The 20,994-nt window shown below is 37.1% G+C and overlaps 1 protein-coding gene across 1 annotated transcript in view; it reads left to right on the top strand.

Annotated features, from left to right (window-relative positions):
• GTF2I (general transcription factor IIi) overlaps positions 1 to 20,994 on the top strand; it is a 54,297-nt gene extending 33,303 nt beyond the window's left edge. Inside the window, exons 15-34 of the mRNA XM_088530099.1 lie at positions 461 to 644; positions 1,480 to 1,538; positions 3,994 to 4,065; positions 4,689 to 4,872; positions 5,164 to 5,222; positions 7,216 to 7,287; positions 7,769 to 7,952; positions 8,464 to 8,522; positions 9,196 to 9,279; positions 9,709 to 9,804; positions 10,178 to 10,243; positions 10,735 to 10,918; positions 11,537 to 11,589; positions 12,695 to 12,805; positions 13,134 to 13,217; positions 13,984 to 14,167; positions 15,250 to 15,278; positions 16,626 to 16,727; positions 17,137 to 17,175; positions 20,921 to 20,994. Coding sequence (XP_088386225.1) covers positions 461 to 644; positions 1,480 to 1,538; positions 3,994 to 4,065; positions 4,689 to 4,872; positions 5,164 to 5,222; positions 7,216 to 7,287; positions 7,769 to 7,952; positions 8,464 to 8,522; positions 9,196 to 9,279; positions 9,709 to 9,804; positions 10,178 to 10,243; positions 10,735 to 10,918; positions 11,537 to 11,589; positions 12,695 to 12,805; positions 13,134 to 13,217; positions 13,984 to 14,167; positions 15,250 to 15,278; positions 16,626 to 16,727; positions 17,137 to 17,175; positions 20,921 to 20,979 — 1,964 coding nt within the window. The 3' untranslated portion in view covers positions 20,980 to 20,994. The remainder of the gene's footprint in view (positions 1 to 460; positions 645 to 1,479; positions 1,539 to 3,993; positions 4,066 to 4,688; positions 4,873 to 5,163; positions 5,223 to 7,215; positions 7,288 to 7,768; positions 7,953 to 8,463; positions 8,523 to 9,195; positions 9,280 to 9,708; positions 9,805 to 10,177; positions 10,244 to 10,734; positions 10,919 to 11,536; positions 11,590 to 12,694; positions 12,806 to 13,133; positions 13,218 to 13,983; positions 14,168 to 15,249; positions 15,279 to 16,625; positions 16,728 to 17,136; positions 17,176 to 20,920) is intronic.

Here is a 20,994-nt window from a genome sequence, read left to right as displayed (position 1 = left end):
GCTGACAGCACGAAAAGGTTAAATAGTATCACAGCAACTAGGCAGAGCAGAGTATTTTCAAAATTATGTGCATGTATTGGGCTCCTAAGTTTGAAACTTGATTTTTTTTTTTTCAGTTGCACTCAGTTTCCAAGAGTTGTGGTGTGCTTAGGTCTTGGCTACTCACATTTAAGAGTTTGCCTTTTTTCCTCTCATTATACCAAGTCCTTAAGTGAAATAGTTTTTTCAGATGTCTTTGGAGAGAGGTTACCACTGGATTCCATTTCTAATCATGATTGATTTGCAATCAAGAAACATTTACATGTTAATACTTCTTGGGGAGGAAGAGAGGCACATATGTTAGACTTTGGATAATTATGTCTGTCTGATAGTTTTAATGCTTTCCAGAGTGGTATCACACAGGTAGTTTGGGTAAGGTTACAAGCTAGTCTAACATTCTTATTTTTCTTTCATTTTAAAGCTCAAGCTATAAAAGCAAAAGGTCCAGTGTCTATCCCATATCCGCTCTTCCAGTCACATATGGGAGGCTTTTATGTGGAAGGATTGCCAGAAGGAATTCCCTTCCGAAGACCATCCACCTATGGAATTCCCCGCCTTGAGAGGATACTTCTAGCAAAGGAGCGCATCCGCTTTGTGATTAAAAAGTAAGGAATTTTGCATTTTTGTCCCTATTTTACACATTATTTTCTTCTGGTTCTACTCTTCAGGTCTTCAGGAATTCCAAATTTCCTTCTTTTCTAGTACTGATGAGTAATTTTTAGTTTAGGTTGATAAATAATAGTGAGACTTTGCTCAGTACAAAGGCAGATGGAGTGCTGGTTGCAGTTGTCAAACCTCTAATCAGTGGAAGTGACTATCTTTGCTTCTGTGCGTGCCACCTTTAGCACTGATGTTAACTTTTCAAATTGTAGAGCTTTCAGACAGTTTTTCTAAATTCTGAATTCTAAAGCCTGCAAATAACCAGAAGAGAGGAAGTGGTTAATCTGCCACTTTTTGTCTCACTTAAAATCAGACAGCATGCATAGATTTAGGCATTCCTGTAATGCTGGTGCCTCTTCCTGTCAAATTTGTCTTAGTTATTAACAGTAATTAATTTATGCTGTTCATCAGTTCAGTGAACAGTGGTAACCAGAACATGTCAAAAACAGTCAAGCTCCATGAGAAATGCCAGTTTTTAAACTTTTCTTAATTTTAGAGTGGATTAAACTATATCTATTTGCAAAACAGAAATATCTGCTATTACGTTTTTATTTTTTAAAGGTTAAATTTTCAATTTGGATCTTAGTTTTTGATGGTAGTTTTGACTGAGGAGTACATATTGAACCTCAGAGGTAATTTCAGTGAAATCCATGTGTTTTCAATATTATGGCTCTGAGATACGGATATTTGAGGAATAAAAAAAAAAAAATGTTTTGTTAGAACAATACCAACCAGCCCTGATAATTTCTTGGTGTGATTCCTGTATCTTAAATCACATAGGCATGACCCTTTGAATTCAGCACGTGAAGATGTACCATTGGACAACCCAGTTGCAGGAGGTAGGTCTTCACATTTGTGAGCTGTGTGCATACAGTGTGACTTTTCTACTTATCTGTTGATCATGGTCTTGGCTACTGTTTGCTTTCATTAATAATACATAGCAAATAATTTCTCTTATTCTGAAAGTAAAATTTAGCAGCAATTTTCCAGTAAAATTCCCAAATCCTGGAAAAACTTTGAAAGTCTACCAGTTATTCTCAGTATTCGTTCTTTATTCAAGAGCGCATTTTTCTAAATTAATATAGTTCCAGTGACTATGTGAAAGCTTATATTGACTTTCCTGTCTTTTTCTCTTTAAAAGTACTGTGCTAATACTCACCTGCCACCAGATTTGATACAGCTGCCAGCAAGGAAAACCAGAGAGCTGAGAGAAAGCAATAGTTTCCATAGCTGACAAAGTTTGCTGCGTGGGGAACTGTCTGTCCCATGGAGACTTTTCTGTACCATTTGCTTACATTTGGTATTTGCTAAAATTAATTAGCTGAGAAGCAGTAATGAACATCCTGCTTATGGAGGCATTTATTGTTGTAGGCTGTGACTTGCTTGGATGACAGGACTTTATTTTCATGCAAAATATTTATTTTCGTGCAAAGGCAGTGCTGTCTGACCACTTGACTCTTACATACTGCTGAAAGAAATACTGCCTGGTCTTACACTTTTGCCTCCACTTAGTGTGCATCCAAAGGTAGCAAAAATCATCAAGTAAAAACAAGACTACAAGAACTGATTTTTGTTATAGTGGCATCCATAAATTCATATTGCCTCAGGCTGAAATAAAAAAAAAAAAAAAAAAAAGGAAGGAAAAAAAACAAGTTTTGAAGGAATTGTGGCTCTGCATAAGCCATAGTTGGTAAATTGCTTCCTTGGACTTGTTTTCCTTTTTTTTTTTTTTTTTTTTTTCCTGCTGTGATAATGTGTATAAAACTGCCAGTTTTATTCCCAGTCCTTCAGGGCTGCATTTTGCTGATTGTCCAAGTAAGCTGAGAATTGAAAGCTTCTGTGTCTGAAACTGTGGTAGAAAACAAATTGCTCTTAACCCCAAAGTGTTAATTGGCGAGCTTGACCTAGTGGAATTGTGAATTTTCAGTAATATCTGAGAGATTCCTAGTTCAGAGAGGGATACAAGAGCATGTAAATGGTAGTATCTGTATTACTGCAACACTGTTACATTGTATTACATGAGAAGTCTCCTAATCTTCTGATATAAAAGTGTATCAAAGATTGTGCTTAAAGTGAACATTAGGACCTAAATTAAGCAAAGAAATTATGTCTGTGGAGGAATTAGGGTTTTCATGCTGTATAAGTTAAGCTACTGTTTTAAATGTTAATAATCTACTGTTCCGTAGAGCACCAAATTAGACTATAAAAATAGTAGCTAAGTTAATGACTGAATCCTAGACTTGACTGTCTTTTGTGAGTTTTTTAATTAGTCCTCTTGTGTTGTTTGTGCCATATTTAATATGGCTATACTGATTATGAAGACAAAACAGATACATTGCATATTGTGTAAAACCCCTGCAGCCAAGACGGGTGATAACCCATTTTGATTGCACTGTCATGAGCAGTGACTTTGTTGCCTGCCTTTACAAAGACTCAAAGCCACAACTATGGTCAGATGCAAAGTCGTGTCTCAGGAACTCAGATGTATGAGCCAATGAGCAGAAATGGTCAAGGGATTAAATGATGACACACTGGATTTAAACTTGTTTTATTCACTGAAGATATGCTAATCTAGAAAGCTGTCACATTTATGTCTTAACTCATGTCTTAAATAGTGCTAAGGAAACATTTCAGAGAGTTGGAACACGTTTTTTTTTGGCATCTGAAGAAGAATGACAAAATTATGGCAGTCATTTGGTACAGCCATTAGTTGCTGTTTTAAAAATAATATCCACAAAAAAAAAAGAGAGGGAAGTTAATGCAGGAAGTTAGATGTGACTATACAAGAATCAAGGTGAAATGTGCCCCTATCATAAAAACTTGCCTTTGGGTTGTGAAAATTGCATGAAAGCAAGTTTCTGTCACCTATGCATACCAAGCTATGCATCAAATACCAAGATAAATTTTTAGAAAATGAAACTGGCAAAAAAACAATTTCAGCCCCACAGATTGGAGCCAATAGTGACAGCAGTGCAGTTCCAGATGCCAACATGCAGGCTGTGCTTTGCAACTGGAGGGATATCTCGAGTTTGGTGGATTTAGTGGAAATTTTCTAGGTTTAAAATTCAGTCATCTTTGACAGAATTATGATAATTTTTTTCTGGTTCCTAGTTAAATCTGTACTTTAGCATAGTATTATATAGGTTAGCTGAAAATGTAATCTCTTGAGAGTATGTGTGTTTAAAAAGCAGTCATTTAAAGGAATTTGGATGGGTCTGGTATAAACTGCAGGACTGAAAATGGTGACTAGAATAGGAGGGAATGTTGACTTTGTTCTGTGTCTCTCGAACATAGTGGAGGAGGAGTGTTACACCAGAATCACCAAACTGTACGAGGCAGTCGATCAGCTCTTCTGTAAGAAGTTTGGTGAGCACAATGCTATTATTTTCTTTCCTGGCTTTGTGTTTCTTTGATCCAATGATTTCCAAATATTAAAAATCCTGGCCAAAAAAAAAAGGGTTTTTTTGTGGGAGGAGAAAGAGTATTAGTGTGCTGTTTATACAACAAGCTAAATTCATAGTAAAAAAAATTGCTTTTAATTTCTTCCTCTTCAGATTTTTTTTCTTTGAAGAAAAAAAGGATCTTTTACTTATCTGTATCCACTGCAATAGCTTTAAAATTTGAATCTGGACATTTCTGCATTTGTTGAATTTTTATGCTTTCCCCAGTATAAAAAATGGTCAGCTTCATAAGAGCTTGAATAAAATGTTGTTTCATTATGCTGTATAAAGATTTAAAACTCTGGATGAAACCACTTCCTTATGCCTCCATGAAGAACCTGTTAATCTTCTTCCTGGCATTGTGGCTTTCCAAGATACCATAATACAATGTGATAAATCTGTTTTTGATGTGCTGAAGCTTGGAGTCTGATGGATTTTGATGTTCCATATTGTTCTAAGGATTGTAATAGTCTGGAGGTTATGTAGTTTAGCTGGTTTTTAGTAAAGATGGCCAAACTGTCAGTTACTGGATTTATTTTGTTCCAACAGCCGAGGCCTTGGGGAGCACTGAGCCTAAAGCAGTCCCGTACCAGAAATTTGAGGCCCATCCTACCGAGCTCTACGTCGAAGGTCTGCCGGAGAACATTCCATTCAGGAGCCCGGCCTGGTTTGGGATTCCTCACCTTGAAAAAATAATTCAAGTGGGCAACAGAATCAAATTTGTAATCAAAAGGTAAGAGCTCAGTTTAGTACCTTAAAAAAGTGGAGAAGACTGCTATTTATTTAATGGTACACTTGCTTTCTTTAAGTCATAAAGCATTCAGACAGGAAAATGAAATATGCTGTCTTATAAAGAAAATGGATATTTGCAATTCAGACAAGAATCTCCCAAATTATCCTTATAACATTTTTACAAGAGGGCGAAATACATAATAGAAAAAAATCATACTTTTCGATTACTAACATGAAAAGAATTATTTAATTTCTGTTAAGAGTGGATAAATTATGTGCTTTCTCATTACAGGCCAGAACTGCTAACTGTCGCTCCAACCGAAATTATTCAAACAAGGTCAAACACACCAGGTAAGACAGATGTTGTCCCCAAAGGACAATGTAAAAGATTGATTGAAAAACAAATGTGGATCAATAAATAATTTTTAAAGAAGTAGTCCTTCTGTGAGTAGTATATGCCATGCTCTTTGTGAGGCTTTAAAAGCCTAAACTGATCATGGTGTAGATGAACAGTTTTCTGAATTATTGTACAGTCCAACCTAGTTGGATAACTAGAAGGGATCATATTGGCAGCCTAAGAGAACTAGTTACTATGCCCTGATCTAAAGCTCTGAAGTCCTGTAGCATTTTACTGCTGATTGTGTTGGGCATTTTGAGACATCTGCTGGTAAGGAATTATGATGGCTTCTAAAAAGCCATGAAGAAAAGAGTCCAGATTAATCCTTTCTTTTACTTCCTGACACATAAGGGTGCTATGATTTAGGGTTTTGAACCAAGATCCAAGGCTTCCTAGTTTTTTGCCTTACACTAGATAAACACAGTGTGATTTCAAGAGATAACCATGAGTCTTCTGAAGAAGAAAAGAGAAAGAATATGATATAATCATATAAACAGTGATGTCCTTATGCCATCGGAATTTATTGTGGATTTTGTTTGGACTTTAGGAAGAGGTTTGTATTCAGCGAGAGGGTAGAAAAGACTGTGTTAAACATGGAGCAGAAGGGAAAAAAAGCACCTCTTTTTTCAGTCTCTAAACCCCTGAATCTTCTCAAATTTGACAGTGTAACTGACAATCTGACGGTATAGCAATAGCAGTAAGTAGACAGGGTAGCAAAAAAAAAAGTCTTTCTGAAAGAACTGACATGAAGTGGTCATGATTCATAAATGCAAATTATTTGAATGCTCGGAATAGCATTCTTATTTCTTATTTCATATATTCAAATTACATATTTTTCCTTAACTTTTAGGCAAGTCTGGTATTACCAGTGTCCACATACTTTATGAGGATATAGGGCTTGATGTCAAACAAGTAAACAAAGCAAATGTCCTCCCAGGCTCAGAACCCAGTGCAGGTCATTTCCTCGAGTAAAGGCCAGAGATTATCTTATTTGTTGATGCAAACCTTAACTGGATAAAGAATAATATTAGCCTTTTTTAAAGCAACGTATCGTTCTCTTGCAAAGCTATAATCTGGTGCCCCCAGCAGATAGCTTGCAAACAACACTTTTATTTTTTCAGTAAATTATTCAGTTTAATTCCAGTGCCACTTAGACTCCAGCCAGTGAATAAGTGCAAACATAGATGCAGGTGTTACACACTTGCAGGACGAGGTTCACGTGAAATCTATGAAATAGATTGCAGAAAGCATTAATGCTGCTAACCTCGATAATATAAAAACCTAGTAATAAATCAGATCATATAACTTATTAGTTGAAAGTATGATTTGAAAATTCTGTATGCCTTCATTTATGTTTTTTACAGCTCTCAGTGACAATTAATTGTTATCTGTGATGACTGAAGTAATGAGCCTTAATGGTGTTTGTTGGGAAAGAAGTGCCTTTTATCTCTAATAGTTTGTCCTTTGCTCTGAGCTACAAATCAGCTTCTCTGGCTGGCACCCCTATAATTGACTATTATTTATAGCAGAAAACAGGATTGAAGGTTTTTTTTTTTTTAATGTTAATAAAAATGTTTAGCAAAGCAGTCTTTAAATCTTCATGTTCTGTTCTAAAGAATGTGTTTCTTACACTTGGAATTATTAATGAATTTCAGGGTATATCAGAGCATAATTCTCCCTGCATTGAAAGGCTCTGAAGAGCAAGTTCTCCCACTTGGGACAATAATTGAAATTTGTAACTACATTTGAACAGTTCTTCCATTATGTGTAGGGAATAATGTACATTATTTAAGCTTCTTTTAATACTCGCTGCCTGTCCTTGTCTATTCTGAGGTGTTTGTGCTGGAAGTTTCCAGGTTCTTGAATTGGAAGAAATGTGGTCAAATGTACTACCTTATCTAGAAAGTGAATAATACCCTATAGCATGTGCCCATTTCTTGTTTTCAGTGAAAGAAGATTGGAATGTGAGAATCGCAAAACTCAGAAAGCAAGTAGAAGAGATATTTAATACAAAATTTGGTAAGTTAAATATTAAATTAACTATTATAATATAGTGCTGCTTTGATTAAAACTCTGCTATAGAAGAATTGTAAATTTTACATTTACATGTATGTAAGATTAAAAATGTGCTAGAACAAGAGAAAGGAAATATTGACTCTTCTTACCGACTTCTTGCTGACTCTTCCCTCTAACTGGCTTAATGATTTTTAATTTTTTTAATTTTAGGATAGGTATAGTGGTATGTGTACAAAAGGACTTAGGATCAAAGAACTTCTTAGTGCTGGAAATACTAGATTCTGCAGATTTAGATAGCTGTAAGGAGACTATAACAAGATGGGCAAAATTCCCCTTTGCAGTGATTCTACAGAAAGTGGTAGAAAACCTGTTGAAATGTTTCTTGGGTTTTTTTGTTCTCTGAGTAGAAGAGCTTCTTAAAATCATTTAATATAAAAAACCACCCATTTGAGTGTGTAAACTATCATTAAATCTTTATTTTCAGCCCAAGCTCTGGGGCTTTCAGAGGCAGTGAAAGTTCCCTATCCTGTATTTGAATCATACCCAGAGCACTTGTACGTCGAAGGCTTCCCAGAAGGAATCCCCTTCCGGAGTCCCATGTGGTTTGGAATTCCACGCCTTGAAAAAATTATCCGCGAGAGTGGCAAAATCAAATTTGTTGTTAAAAAGTATGTTTGTGATTCAGTTATTTCTACTCCTGTTTTTGAAATTATTTGATTTTCTGCTTGGCAATTTTAAGTTTTAAATGCAACAGAAATTCTGTTTACATGAAACAGAAAGACAGCTTCGCGTATGTTTTATCTCATGAAGGGATATGCCCTCCTTAGAAACTTAAATAAATGCATATTTTTAGTTCACAAATCATGGATCTAGGGGAAAAAAAAAAAAAAAAAAGGCCCTGTACCTGGAAGCTTTTCTTCTTCTTCGCCCCCACTCCCCCCCCCCCGCCCCCCCCCCGAGTAAAAACTTGGAAAAAAACAGAAGTATAATATGCAACTTAATGTTTTCTAATTTCTTCGGGTTATAGTACATAGTGAGTCACCCTTCTTCTAGTAGGAATTTATAAGCAGCTGATATTATGTAAATTTGAACTCTTCTGAATTCCAATAAATATGTAGTATTATGCTGTATTTTTCCTGCGTCTGGGATTGATTGAATTGTATTCTGTTCAACTTTCAGGCCTGAGCTTGTCACTTCCTTTTTGCCTCCAGGATTGGCTAGTAAAATAAATACTAAAGGTAAATGCTTAAGTGTTATTTGCTACTGCCACTTCATAAATACTTTCTGCTTTCTTAGCAGACTTACTTTTTTTTACAGTTTGAAAATACAGACTTTGCAGATAAATGGCATTACTTAAGATGAACTTGCACAGTAGCCTCTAAACTAACTATTCCCCAAAACATTTACTCAAAACTTTTTTTTTGAATTTTTTAACTTGCCACTATTCAAATAAAGAATAGTGAATTTTTACAATTTCTACAACTCTTATTTTGCTTACTGAAAGCATGACTTAGCTTACCTGTGAACTGAAGTAATTAACAATTCAGTTTCTTAAGGAAATAACAAAGAAGTCCTTTAAAATTCGCTGTCATAATCATGAGGTTATTAACTTCTAAATCTTTTAGATAATAAAAGGTACTAAGGCTGCCCCTTAAATGTCTTCTGTTCTAAATTAAGGGGATGCAAATTCGAGGGAGTATGATACCTGTCTGTCTGATGAACTCTAAAAGCACTTTGGAAGTCTGTGAACTTCACTGTGTTGGTCAGGTTTTTCAGTGCAGACTACACTGAGCACAGGCACAAGTTATTCAGTTTGGTGCAATTTTCAGAATGCAGGTGGTTTTGTTGGCTATGCAGGATATATTCCATAGAAAGTGTGTTCATTACAGCTTGTTTTACATTGTTTTTTAGCAATAAATCCAAAGAGTACAAAAAGTTTGCGAAGTCCTGCAAGCAATCCAAAGGTCCCAGAGGTTGTAGTTACTGTTGGAGAAGGTATGGAACAAATATTTATAAATGCTGTTTTAGTGTAAAAAGGTCTCAAATCCCACAGTTAACCTACCAGTTCTAATCTTCACCTCATATAGCAGACTTCATTTCAGGACTCCAGATACACTCCAGCTTAGATAACAGTTTTGCTTGTCCTTTTTGAATAATACTGGATTCTGAGAAAGTAGTGGTTGTGACTGCTTTCTTGGGCCTTTTATTCCAAGTAGTGATACAGGTATGACTAAAGTCCTGAGCAGAGAATGAGGGATATGAGCAATACTATGATATGCTTAAATTCAACCCTGAAAAAAAAGTCAAGATTTTCATTGCATTCTTAATGCAGCACAGTTCTTTCTATTGGTATGGTGTATTATCCTTTTCATATGATGGATTGTTTCTGCTGTCTGCATGTATGTATATAATGTGTTTCTACAGGTCCCAATAAACCACAAACAACAGCTGTTCAAACTAATTCTCAAACCAATGGATCCAATATGTGTTTCAAGCCACGAGGAAGAGAATTTTCCTTTGGTAAATACTTACGTGATTTAGCATGCATATGTTCTATTAATGTCATCATTGACAATTTTGGCATTTTTAATATGAGAAATTCCTTGCATTTATGTTTTATTCTACAGTTAGAGAATGATGGAAGTTCTTGTTTTCATCCACATTCAGTTCTCCATCATTTAGAACAATGTGCACTTGGCCCCTATACTCATAAAAGAATTCCTTACTCATATTTCTATGCAGTTTGCAGACTGATTGCCATTTTGCTTATTTTCATTTCATAATAATCTGTTAGCAAGCATAATAAGTCATTTATTAAACATTTATAAAAAACATTATTTGAAGATAGATTAATTTTGTGAATGATTTACTGCTTTCCATTTTCTCCCGTTAGAGGCTTGGAATGCCAAAATCACCGACCTAAAGCAGAAAGTTGAAAATCTTTTTAGTGAAAAATGTGGTAAGTTTACCAATTCCTTTATCAAGATGCCTTTCTTATAAATGTACTGTTAGACGTATCATGGATGTGTTCATATACTTACTTTGAAAATTTTACAATCCTTGCATAGTGTAGGCTGTGTTCTCTCATTCTTACATAATTTGCTTATAGTTCTGTGTCAAATTTCCACTTACTTTATATGGCCTTGGAAATGGAGAAGCTATGGTTTGATTTCTACTTTTTTAATGACCCAGTTGTTGCACGTGTTGGCACATTTCTAAGCATTCTTCATTCTACTTAGGAATGAGAATTTACATTATTTCAGCTGCTGCATGACTCCATTCATCATGGATGGTACCTGGAGGAACATGTAACCCATCATATTCAGTCTCTTTCTACAGCAAACTGTTTGGAAATTAAGGGCTTTATTATATACAGTTGATACCTGATATGTTTTGCTTGTAAACACATCAGTGGTCTAGCTGTAGCTTATTTGCTGTGTTGCATTTCAGGGGAAGCACTGGGGCTGACTGAACCAGTGAAGGTCCCTTTTGCATTATTTGAATCCTACCCAGAAGATTTCTTTGTGGAGGGCCTACCAGAGGGAGTGCCGTTCCGTCGACCTTCTACCTTTGGAATTCCACGACTAGAGAAGATCCTGAGAAACAAATCTAAGATTAAATTCATTATTAAAAAGTAAGGCCCCCATATGTCTCTGACAATTTATTCTATTAAAGCTGAACTGCAGCCTGAGAAATAAAATTCATTTGGTGAATTGCTAAATTTCTTTAGTCTAAAATACACACTGGAATATTTCTGGTAACCCAGGAAATGTGCAGAAAGCATTTATGTATGAGGAGCAAAGGTATACTGATTTGTTGTTCAAAAAGATAGTTACAAGCTATGTAGTAGGGAAGAGCTGATCCAGATTTTGAAGTTCATTTCAGTTAGCAGCACGTCACTCTTAATTCCTATTATGTGGAACTGCTGTAGGCTACACTTAGCTAAAATTTGACAGCACTATATTAAGGACAGAGAAGGGTAAATTCATATGCTTGGAGTTGTAAGAACTGATTTGTCTCAACTAGAATAGTCTTAAACATCTGCGTTCCAGCATGGATGTAAGATGGCAAGAGAAGTTCTGGAGGTTTAACCACTGTATCGTGGATCATCTGGTCTAGGAGAATACTGTGTGTACAGAATCAGTTTCTGTCTTTAAAATATCAATATTAGAATATTGCATTTTCTTAATTGTTGATGAAATGAATGTAATTTTGCTGTTGTGCATGAAAAATTCAATCTGTTTGCTTGCAGGCCCGAGGTGTTTGAGGCAACACTTAAGGAAAATTCTGCTAGAAGCCCCCAAAGTGAGTTTTATGTCTGCTTAGTATTCTAGATAATAATCTCTTTCAAGGATTAAAACCAGATGAGAAGTGCTGTTTGGTGTTAATAAACTCCTGAAAAATTCATTCTATATTGTGATTGATTTGGCTTTTCCTTTAGAAGAAAGGAGAATGTTACTGGGCTGAATTTGAGGCACAATCTTAAGTGCTGTGCGACCATCCCATATCTGTAGGAGATCTCTCCACTTTCAGGATTATAACACTACTACATTTTTTTTTTTTTTGGTCTTCTGCATAGTTCCCTAACTCTTGTATTATTCCGTCTTCTGCCAGGTCTTTCTGGCTTTCTGAGCAGCAGTTTGTAATTGAACCCTTTGTAACAGTATTCCACACACTGCTTATGTTTTGGATAGCTGTTAGTGTTTTCACTCTAATGAAAGAAAGTGATATATCAAAAATCATCGTCGCTTCTGAATTACACCCATGAGATGAGGAAGGCAGTAACCATTGCTGGTTTGAATATAGAATTTGGCAAGGGATTAAAATTTTTGAGTTATTCACTATATAATCTTCTCTCTGATCTGTTTTACTGTTATCAAAATCTGACAAATGGGGTGTGATCTGCAGAAATAATTGGAGTCTATCAGTGAATTAGTTACTCCTGATGCCTAAGTGATTCTAAGTGAGAAGTGCTCCATAAAATGAGTGATGATAGCCAGTAGAAAATTGTATCAGCAAAAGGCATGTCATGAATTAAATGGAGTCATACTGTTATCCATTATTAAGGTTGGCAAAACTCCACTGAGCTAGTTGAGCTTCGCCAGTTTATGCCCCTGGACAGTGTGACCCATAAATATAACTAAAGGATTTATTTTGTGAATGCATGCAGTGAAAAAACAGATCAGTAGATGTTACTAAATTAACCACAAGTGCTGTGATTTTTTTTCCTCTTCATTAAAAAGAACAAAAAATATCTTACCTGGTCTTTCATCCTGTTTTTTGAAGTCTTTTTGGAAAACCTGTTTGATGATAATTAACATAAGCTTTAATCTAGTCTTTTCTTAGTATATGGCATTGAAGATTCTGGGCTCTCCACAATTGTCTTTTAAATTCATTTTGTTACATCTAGGAAAAAATAACTGTTCCAATATGGCCATTTCAACAAGCACCACAACCAATGCAGTGGTGAACACAGCTGCAGGTGTTGAAGATCTCAACATCATCCAAGTAACTATACCAGGTATGCATGCTGTCCAGCTACCCAGCTTATCTTTTGTGCTCTTATTTTTGTTTTTTCTGCTGAGTTATTTTCCTAGTAGGATTACTGAAAACCAAAGTAGGTTTCTAGTTGGTTTATTAAAATACAAGTTTGAATAATTTCCATAATTTCAAGTTTGAAGAATTTTAGAGATTTCTTAACAGCCAGGAATTTTTGTTTATTTATGCAATTTTGTGTTAATGATAGAATAAGGAACAGATTTCCTGTTTCAAAACATTTTGGTATGCCTGCTGCAAGTACACACTCACACATTGCTAAATCTTCTGATACTGTTCTATCAATTTTTCAGATGATGAAAGCGAGCGATTGTCAAAAGTAGAAAAAGCCAGACAATTGAGAGAGCAAGTAAATGATCTGTTTAGCCGGAAATTTGGTAATTAATTTTTAGACAGATGTTAATGTAACTAATGTTGTTCATGTGATATTACTGAGTTGTTGCTAATGCTGGACAATATGTACAATCATTAAAATGAACAAATATGAGAATTGTGTGTGAATATCGTCTTGACTTCAAAAAGAATCAAAAAGAATAAGGGATGTGGTTTGCTTGATATTTTAAACAAGGTCCCATACATATAGATTGCTTTATGTTGCTTCTCCCTCTTCCTGTGTAAACATGACTGAAATGTTTATTTTGCTTGCAAACTATGATTCTTCATAAGACTATGTAATTCTGACCTATTAATATTCAAGACTGGATTATTTTTTAAAATCTAACTTATTTTTTTCCTGTATGTATTTTTTATTTATTTTACTGTATATTTGCATTGGACACCAATAAAAACTTAGTGAGATTCTTTATCTAGAATTCCTTTTCTAGTGCTGTGTGTGCATTTTTGTGTGCGTTACAGGAAGTGCTGTGTTTTCCTTTCTTGTAGTTATTTTCTTAGATAGCCTGTTCTTTTTTAGTAAAAGCAGAATCTTGGTCCTTTTTTATGCTGAACATACTAGAGCTAGAACTAGAGATCTCTTTGTGGTAGTCGTAAGTGCAACCCAAATCTATTTGTTTGAAAAAATAACACTTAATCTACTTGATGATTAAATAGCTATAGTTACAGATTTTGTCTGAGAATTTTTTCCTCAATATTATCATGAATATGTAGACTTGAAAATAAACCTGTCCTAATTTTCTCACACAGGTGAGGCAATTGGTATGAGTTTCCCTGTGAAAGTCCCATACAGAAAAATCACCATCAACCCTGGCTGTGTGGTGGTGGACGGAATGCCTCCTGGGGTGGCATTTAAAGCTCCCAGTTATCTTGAAATCAGCTCAATGAGGAAGATTTTGGAATCAGCAGAGTTCATCAAGTTTACTGTCATTCGGTATGTAGTTTTCATTGACTGGATTGTGCACATGTTGTGAGGACACCCCAGTAACTTGTATAAATGGAGACTCGAAAGAACAGAAATTTCAGTGAATCTAGAGGAAGAAGTTGACTGTTTTGGATAACTAAATAGGTCAAATGAAATCCAAATATCCATAGCATGAATGAAGATGTTAACTGTGTAGGACCAAAATTGCCCAAATTGCAATTGCCCAGTTAGGTAGGAGAAAAATCATAGTGTTAGTATTACACGTTACAGCAGGCTAAAATTCGAGTTGCCATTTATTCATATTATAAAACACGGTCCTAACACGTAGTGGCCTTGCTGCCCCACAGCCTTGATCAAACTTTGGTTTTGCTTCATACAAGACTGTCCAGTCATCCATGTTGGTTTTTGACAGTGATTAGTGTGTTTGTGGTGATATTGCTAATAATATTAATAAAGTATTGCAGTTGTGTTAAGATGCTGCAAGTAATGTAATATTTCTGACACTTTCTCCATTAAGGTTAATTTATCTACAGTATTTGAACAATTGAATGTTGTCCAATTACAGTATAAGCAAATTTTATAAAGAGATATTTTTGTAGTGAAGCAGAATAGAAAGAAATTAGGAACCACACTAAAAAGAAGGTTAGAAGTTGAAAGCAAAAATGCCTCAACTTTTATAACTCCTCAAATTACAGACCACCTCACTAGAGTTTAAAAGCTTTACTTGCATTAGAGAGAGAAATTTATAAAACGTCATTTTACTAAGACTGAATTTTTACTCTTAATCTCTAAAAAGTTCAAACCTGATGAAAGAACTCCTGCTCAATCTAAGTTTTAGATTAAGTGGGATGAAGAAGAGGTGATCCCCTTGTTAATTAATCTGTCAGCTGAGACTGAGGGAAGGATTTAGCTCTTTCTGTGCATGTCACTTACAAAATGCTGGACACCAAACCACAGTGCCCAGAAAACCCCGTGGTGGTTCCCTCTGTTCTTGTCTACGTTCTGTTCCTTCTTTCAGGATGACCTCCATTAGGTGAGGCTGTTTTAGGAGTAATAAGTAAATTTTGTGTTCTGTTTTCTGTTTTGCACAGACCGTTTCCAGGACTTGTGATCAACAACCGTAAGTATTTATGAGATAAATGCTTTTTTGTCACTTAGCAAGATTAGTTTCCACATTTTGGCTTTGTAGCAGAGGCTCCACAGCAGCAAGTTCTAAGAGTAACTCTTGTGTGTTCCTATCTCATTAAAATTTCTGACTAAACATGCATGCCCCATTATCACGAGAGCAGAGTGATATACGTACAGAATGGTGTAAGATTAGCACTAACTTTGATATGCAAATGTGAGATAGTAATTTTGTATTTTTTCAGCTGCAGAGCCCCAAAGAGATTTAGGACCCAGACTGAACAACTGACTGGGAGTCTCTAATTTCAGGTTTGGCAGTGGCAGCTAGTAAGCAGGAACTTTCCAGTAGCTGCAGAATCCTGTTCCAGTGAAAAAATCTAGATTCTGCTGAAATAGTAAGAGTTTAGAGAGGCAGAGTGCAACTAGCTGAAGTGGAATTTGGCCATGTTGCTCAAATCTTGTTTGGAAAAATGGTGTCTCTGTATTTTCAGTTGCCTAACATAGTTGTGACCTTGTTTTTTTAGGTCATACTTAAAGAAAAAAAAAAAAAGCATACAGTTCCTTGGCTCATGTTGTTTCTGAGCCAGTGTGAGATTAGAGAGTCAGAGGCCAAATAATCTAGCGGCACTGGTTTGGCTGTATGGTGATTAAGCTCGAGTGATCTAATGTTCATCCAGACACCAGTGTCTTCCAGTTGATATGCCAACATCTATGAACTGAAGTGTGATGTTTTCTCAGGAATATGTTCTGGTTAATAGCTTTCATTGACCTGCTCATCAGGCCTAGGCACATCTTTGTAGGTGGGGAAGATGTCACTTTGTAGAAGAAACCTTCCAGGCAGATGAAAAGGTTGTAGCATTTCCAGAGAATTGAATTAGGGATGAAAGGATCTACAAAAAAACAACTGTCAGCATGTAATTGGCAATGGGACTGAGGCTAGCTGAGCAAGAACAGCACAGGTGTCTGGTCATCTTCCATCACTGGAATGGGGGAATTGGTCACTGGAACAAGGAATTCTTGTGCATTGTCTGTGTCCATTCATTATGGTCAAGATGAATCGATACTGATAGTGAGGTGAGTTATTGAAAGGCTCTGAGCCTACTGCCTGTAATGCATTATTCTTGTTCTAAAGAACGTTACGAGAATTTAGGAGGAAATTTTTAGTGCTTGAAGGCAAGATATGGAATATTATTTCTGTTTAAAGCAAAAAAGTGGCTCCATTACAGTGAGTGTAACCTGTTCATGCAACAGTTTTAGAATTTGAATATAATCTGGCATTGAATGTGTGGGACTTGGGACGATTTTGACTGTGAAGCTAAACAGTGATCATATCTGATCTTAGAGCTGATGGAGAAAGCTGAAGCAGAAGCACCACCAGTGGTACCAGCGCCAGCACCAGGCCTCCCAGGTGATGGAGAGCGCAGTACGCATCCTTCCAGAATGGGTAGGCTGTGGGATTCAAGAATATACTGACAGATGGTATTAGCAGTCATGCCTTGGCACTCACCACTGAAGACCTAACAACATTAACCAGAAGTGGTGCCATTTTTTTGAAATCTAGATTATGTGTAAGAAGTTTAAATGTGACTGGTCTTAATATATTCTGTACGAGCACATGCTGTGTTCTGCTAGGACTCAGTTATGTGCCTACCACAGTGAATCACACTCTGAAGAGGAAATGTTGCTTACTAATTTATAATAAATATTTGACTTTTTAATGTTTTGCTGTAGACTGTATAGCAAGTTACATATCTTTAACTCAGGCAAACATATGTGAGTCTGAAGACACTTTTCTGATTCATAGTGTTGAAAATATATGCATATTCACTTGACTATGTACTTTTTCATTTAAGAGGCAGCTGAACCAGGCCCAATAGCAATGTCTGTGGGAGGTGAGTCTTTGTGTTCAGTTACTATCAACAAGTCTTTTTAAATTATTTTGAACAAAGCTACATCCTTTTTGAAAGGAAGATGGTCAATCAAAACAAACAAAAAAGGGACTTCTTGGTTCCCAGGAAGTGTTTTCATCTCTATTAGTATCATACTATAACAAGTTAAAAAAAAATCTCTGAATCAAAAGTTATTCAAATAATCTTACGAAAGAGTTTTATGAGTTGTTATTCTTGGGTGGTGAATCATGGCTATATATAGAGTTTGAGTGATTGTTCATATCCTAAGTGATGCATCTAGCTATTAAGAGCAGTGGTTTCCACAACTTGTGCAACTGAATGATTGGTATTTTCAGGAAACTTCAATGACATATTGATCCAAATTTACTGAGGGTTTGTCAGGAGAGAGGATATTGCTGTTCTTCCAGAATTTGAGCTCTGAAAAATATCACAGAATCACAGAAGGGTTGAGGTTGGCAGGGACCTCTAGAGATCCTCTAGACCAACCCCCTGCTCCATCAGGGACACCCAGAGCACGGGGCACAGGGCGGCATCCAGGTGGGTTTGAAGATCTCCAGAGAAGGAGCCTCCACGGCCTCTATGGGCAGCCTGTGCCAGGGCTCTGGCACCCTCACAGGAAAGAGGTTCTTCCTCCCATGGAGATGGAACTTCCTGTATTTCAACTTCTACTCTTGTCCTATCACTGGCCACCACTGAAAAGAGTTTGGCCCCATCCTCCCTACATTCTCCCCTCAGGTACTTATACATATTGATCAGATCTCCTCTCAGTCTTCTCCAGACTCACCAGGCCAACCAGGCCCAGCTTGCCTAGTCTTTGCTCATAAGATAGATGGTCCAGTCCCTTCATCATCTTTGTCGCTCTCTGCTGGACCCCCTCTAGAAGCTCAATGTCCTTCTTGTCCCGGGGATCCCAGAACTGCCCCCAATGCTCCAGTCCCCTCCCTGGCCCTGCTGCCAACCCTCCTGCTGCAGCCAGGAGCCCATTGGCCTTCTTGGCCACGAGGGCACATTGCTGACTCATGGTCAACTTGTTGTCAAGCAGGACTCCCAAATCCCTCTCTGGGGAGCTGCTTTCCAGCAGGTCAACCCCTAATCTGTCCTGGTGCCTGGGGTTATTTCTCCCCAGGTGCAGGACCCTGCGCTTGCCCTTGTTGAACCTCACGAGGTTCCTCTCTGCCCAACTCTTCATCCTGTCCAGGTCCCTCTGAATGGCAGCGCAGCCCTCAGGAGTGTTGGCCACTCCTGCCAGTTTGGTGTCACCTGCAAATCTGCTCAGGGTGCACTCTGTGCCCTCGTCCAAGTCATTGATGAACAAGTTGAACAGCACCGGGCCCAGTACTGACCTTGTGGCACACCACTGACCACAGACCTCTGACGAGATTTGCCAGTCCTCAGTCCACCTCACTGTCCACTCGTACAGTCCACACTTCCGGAGCTTTCCTATGAGGATGTTATGGGAGACTGTGTCAAAAGCCTTGCTGAAATCAGGGTAGGACACATCCACAGCTCTCCTGTTGTCTATCCAGCAATATCCAGATATCTAACCTTCCTATTTTCCAAGAATAGACTTAAGCTGTTTCTTTTTCAGACTTTGGGAAACTAAATATGTGAGATCAAATAAGAGCATGGAAGATCTACTCACTTTGTCTTTGCAGATGGTCATGGAGCATTAAAATACTTGTTGATCTCAGAATTTGGATTCTGGTGTCTGCCGTGTGCTCTGGTCCTGTACAAGCTGCCTTAGCTAACCACAACTTTTCTTTATGACCCTAGAAGGCTGTGCCTGCCTCTGCTTTGGTGGACTTTGGTCGTCAGAAAGAGCTGTGGTCACTATGAATGTGTCACTTTGAAGGGCTGCTGAAATCTGACATCTCGCAGATGTTTTCACAAGATCTTGGCAGCATTATAGCAAGCAACAGTGGGATGGAGGCTGCTTGGCATCAGTGCAGTGTCATCTTAAAACTCTCAACTTGAGTTCACTCTCTATTAGATTCCCCTATAGCAAATGTTAGCGCTCCCGTTCTTTGTTCTTTTCCAGGGAAATGTTCTTTCCTATCTCCATTGGTTCAACTTCACTGAAAGTGTCACTGAACTCTCAGAGGATCCAACATCCTCAGCCAAACCTAGTTATGAGCTTAGCTGCAGGTTTACTCTGAGTGTTTTCAGTAGTTTTTCTTTTCTCTGAATATGGATTAATCTTGCTGCAGTAATCAGGAAGAAAGCCTATTGAAAAGGAAGCAAGCAATAGCAGCAAAACAGCTAAATGCAGATTTTAAGCTCACAGCTCTTAAAAGCTGAACATGAAACAGTCTTTATGCTGCCAAGTATTTGAGGTCACAAAAATGTTGTGAAGATGGAGGTAGTTCCTGAGTACCCAGGTCCAGAGGAAATCTGGTTAGGGGCCTATGAAGTAAAAGTTGTGAAGAAATAAGCAAACATACCTTTGAATTTGTCATCCAAAACTAAATTCAGATCCACTTACCAGAGAAATGATCTTGAGCAGAGGTATGTGGTTGCCAAAGGCTCCAAAGTCACTTCAGAATCAGTGTGGGAAGTATAAAACAGTCATGTGGAAGTGACCTGGCTTTGTAGTGAGGAATTAGCCTGGCCTCAAACCTTCCAAACAGCTTCGGTGAAAGAAGTTTCCTTCCAGCATCATATTCTCTGTTTATAAAAAGAACAACCGTCAGTTGTTCACATGAGTTGTGTTCACACAACTCAGTTCTGAGTTGCACAGGCAGTACTGTGCAGGCACAGAATTTATTTGGTTCACCTTCAAGTGTCACTGTGAACAAGAAAAGGCAAGGAGTTTGTAGGGAAGTCACTTGGAAGTGAAAAATATCCTAGCAAAAGATGACAAATGCTGTAGCCAACAGGACTAGCATATGAAAATAGCTCTTTGCGTGATAGTGTGTGTTGAAGAAAAATTAGCTAGAATCAGAAAGTGGTTTGGGCAGATTGAAATACAGTAATGATGGAGTCTGCATCCAATCGAGGAGCGGTTCTGCAGATGAAAAAAAAAAATCTGAAAAGTGGTTAATGCTGGGGAAAAAAGAGTTTGTGCAATGAATGTTAATTAAATCACTATTGCAAAAGGTATAACTTGATCACAGTGAAGGTGCGATGCTGTTTACTGGCTTTGGAAGGCAGCATCTTAAAAAATGTGGTGGTCATACTCTAAGCTGCTAGTAAAGGCAGACCATGAGGTTGTATTGCGATCGTGGGCTGTCCATTTACCTGTGAGTATTTGTAAAAGCCTCTTCAAACCTTGTGTATCAAATGTATGAATGGAAGAGACAACAGCCTGGAGGACTGGCAGAGAAGAACGGGGAGGACTGAATGAGAGTGAGGATGCAGGCAAATACTGCGAGATATCTTTGCAGACCAAACTGAGATATGTCTGACGTTTTTTAACTGATTACGTTTTGTTTCAGTTTTGAATTAAGTTCATTTCTCACCCAGAGAGTTTTTTACACTTTTAATATGAATTTTTTATTTCTATTATTTAAAAAATAGAGTTCTTTTAAGATTCCAGACTGCTTTACATTGAAGTCAACATGATAATTTCCATAGGATCAGATTGCTTTGAATAGATATTAATTTATCTTTAATAGTATAAAATGGTAAATGAATGCTTTTCATATTTGCTCTATAGTTTTTTATTAATTATAACAACAAAATTCACAAGATTTTTTTTTTCTTCATTCATTGCTGCTTTTTCCAATAGATGTTACGGAAACAGAAGAAAATTCTCAAATAAAACAAGAACCAGACCCAACGTGGTAGACCTCATCAATACTA

Source organism: Tinamus guttatus, unplaced genomic scaffold, assembly GCF_059628265.1.
Source record: "Tinamus guttatus ecotype Peru unplaced genomic scaffold, ASM5962826v1 Tinamus_guttatus_pri_ptg000356l, whole genome shotgun sequence".
NCBI classification, from domain to species: Eukaryota; Metazoa; Chordata; class Aves; order Tinamiformes; family Tinamidae; genus Tinamus; species Tinamus guttatus.
Note: the sequence above shows the minus strand (reverse complement) of the source record. Positions and strands in the feature narration are given on the sequence as shown.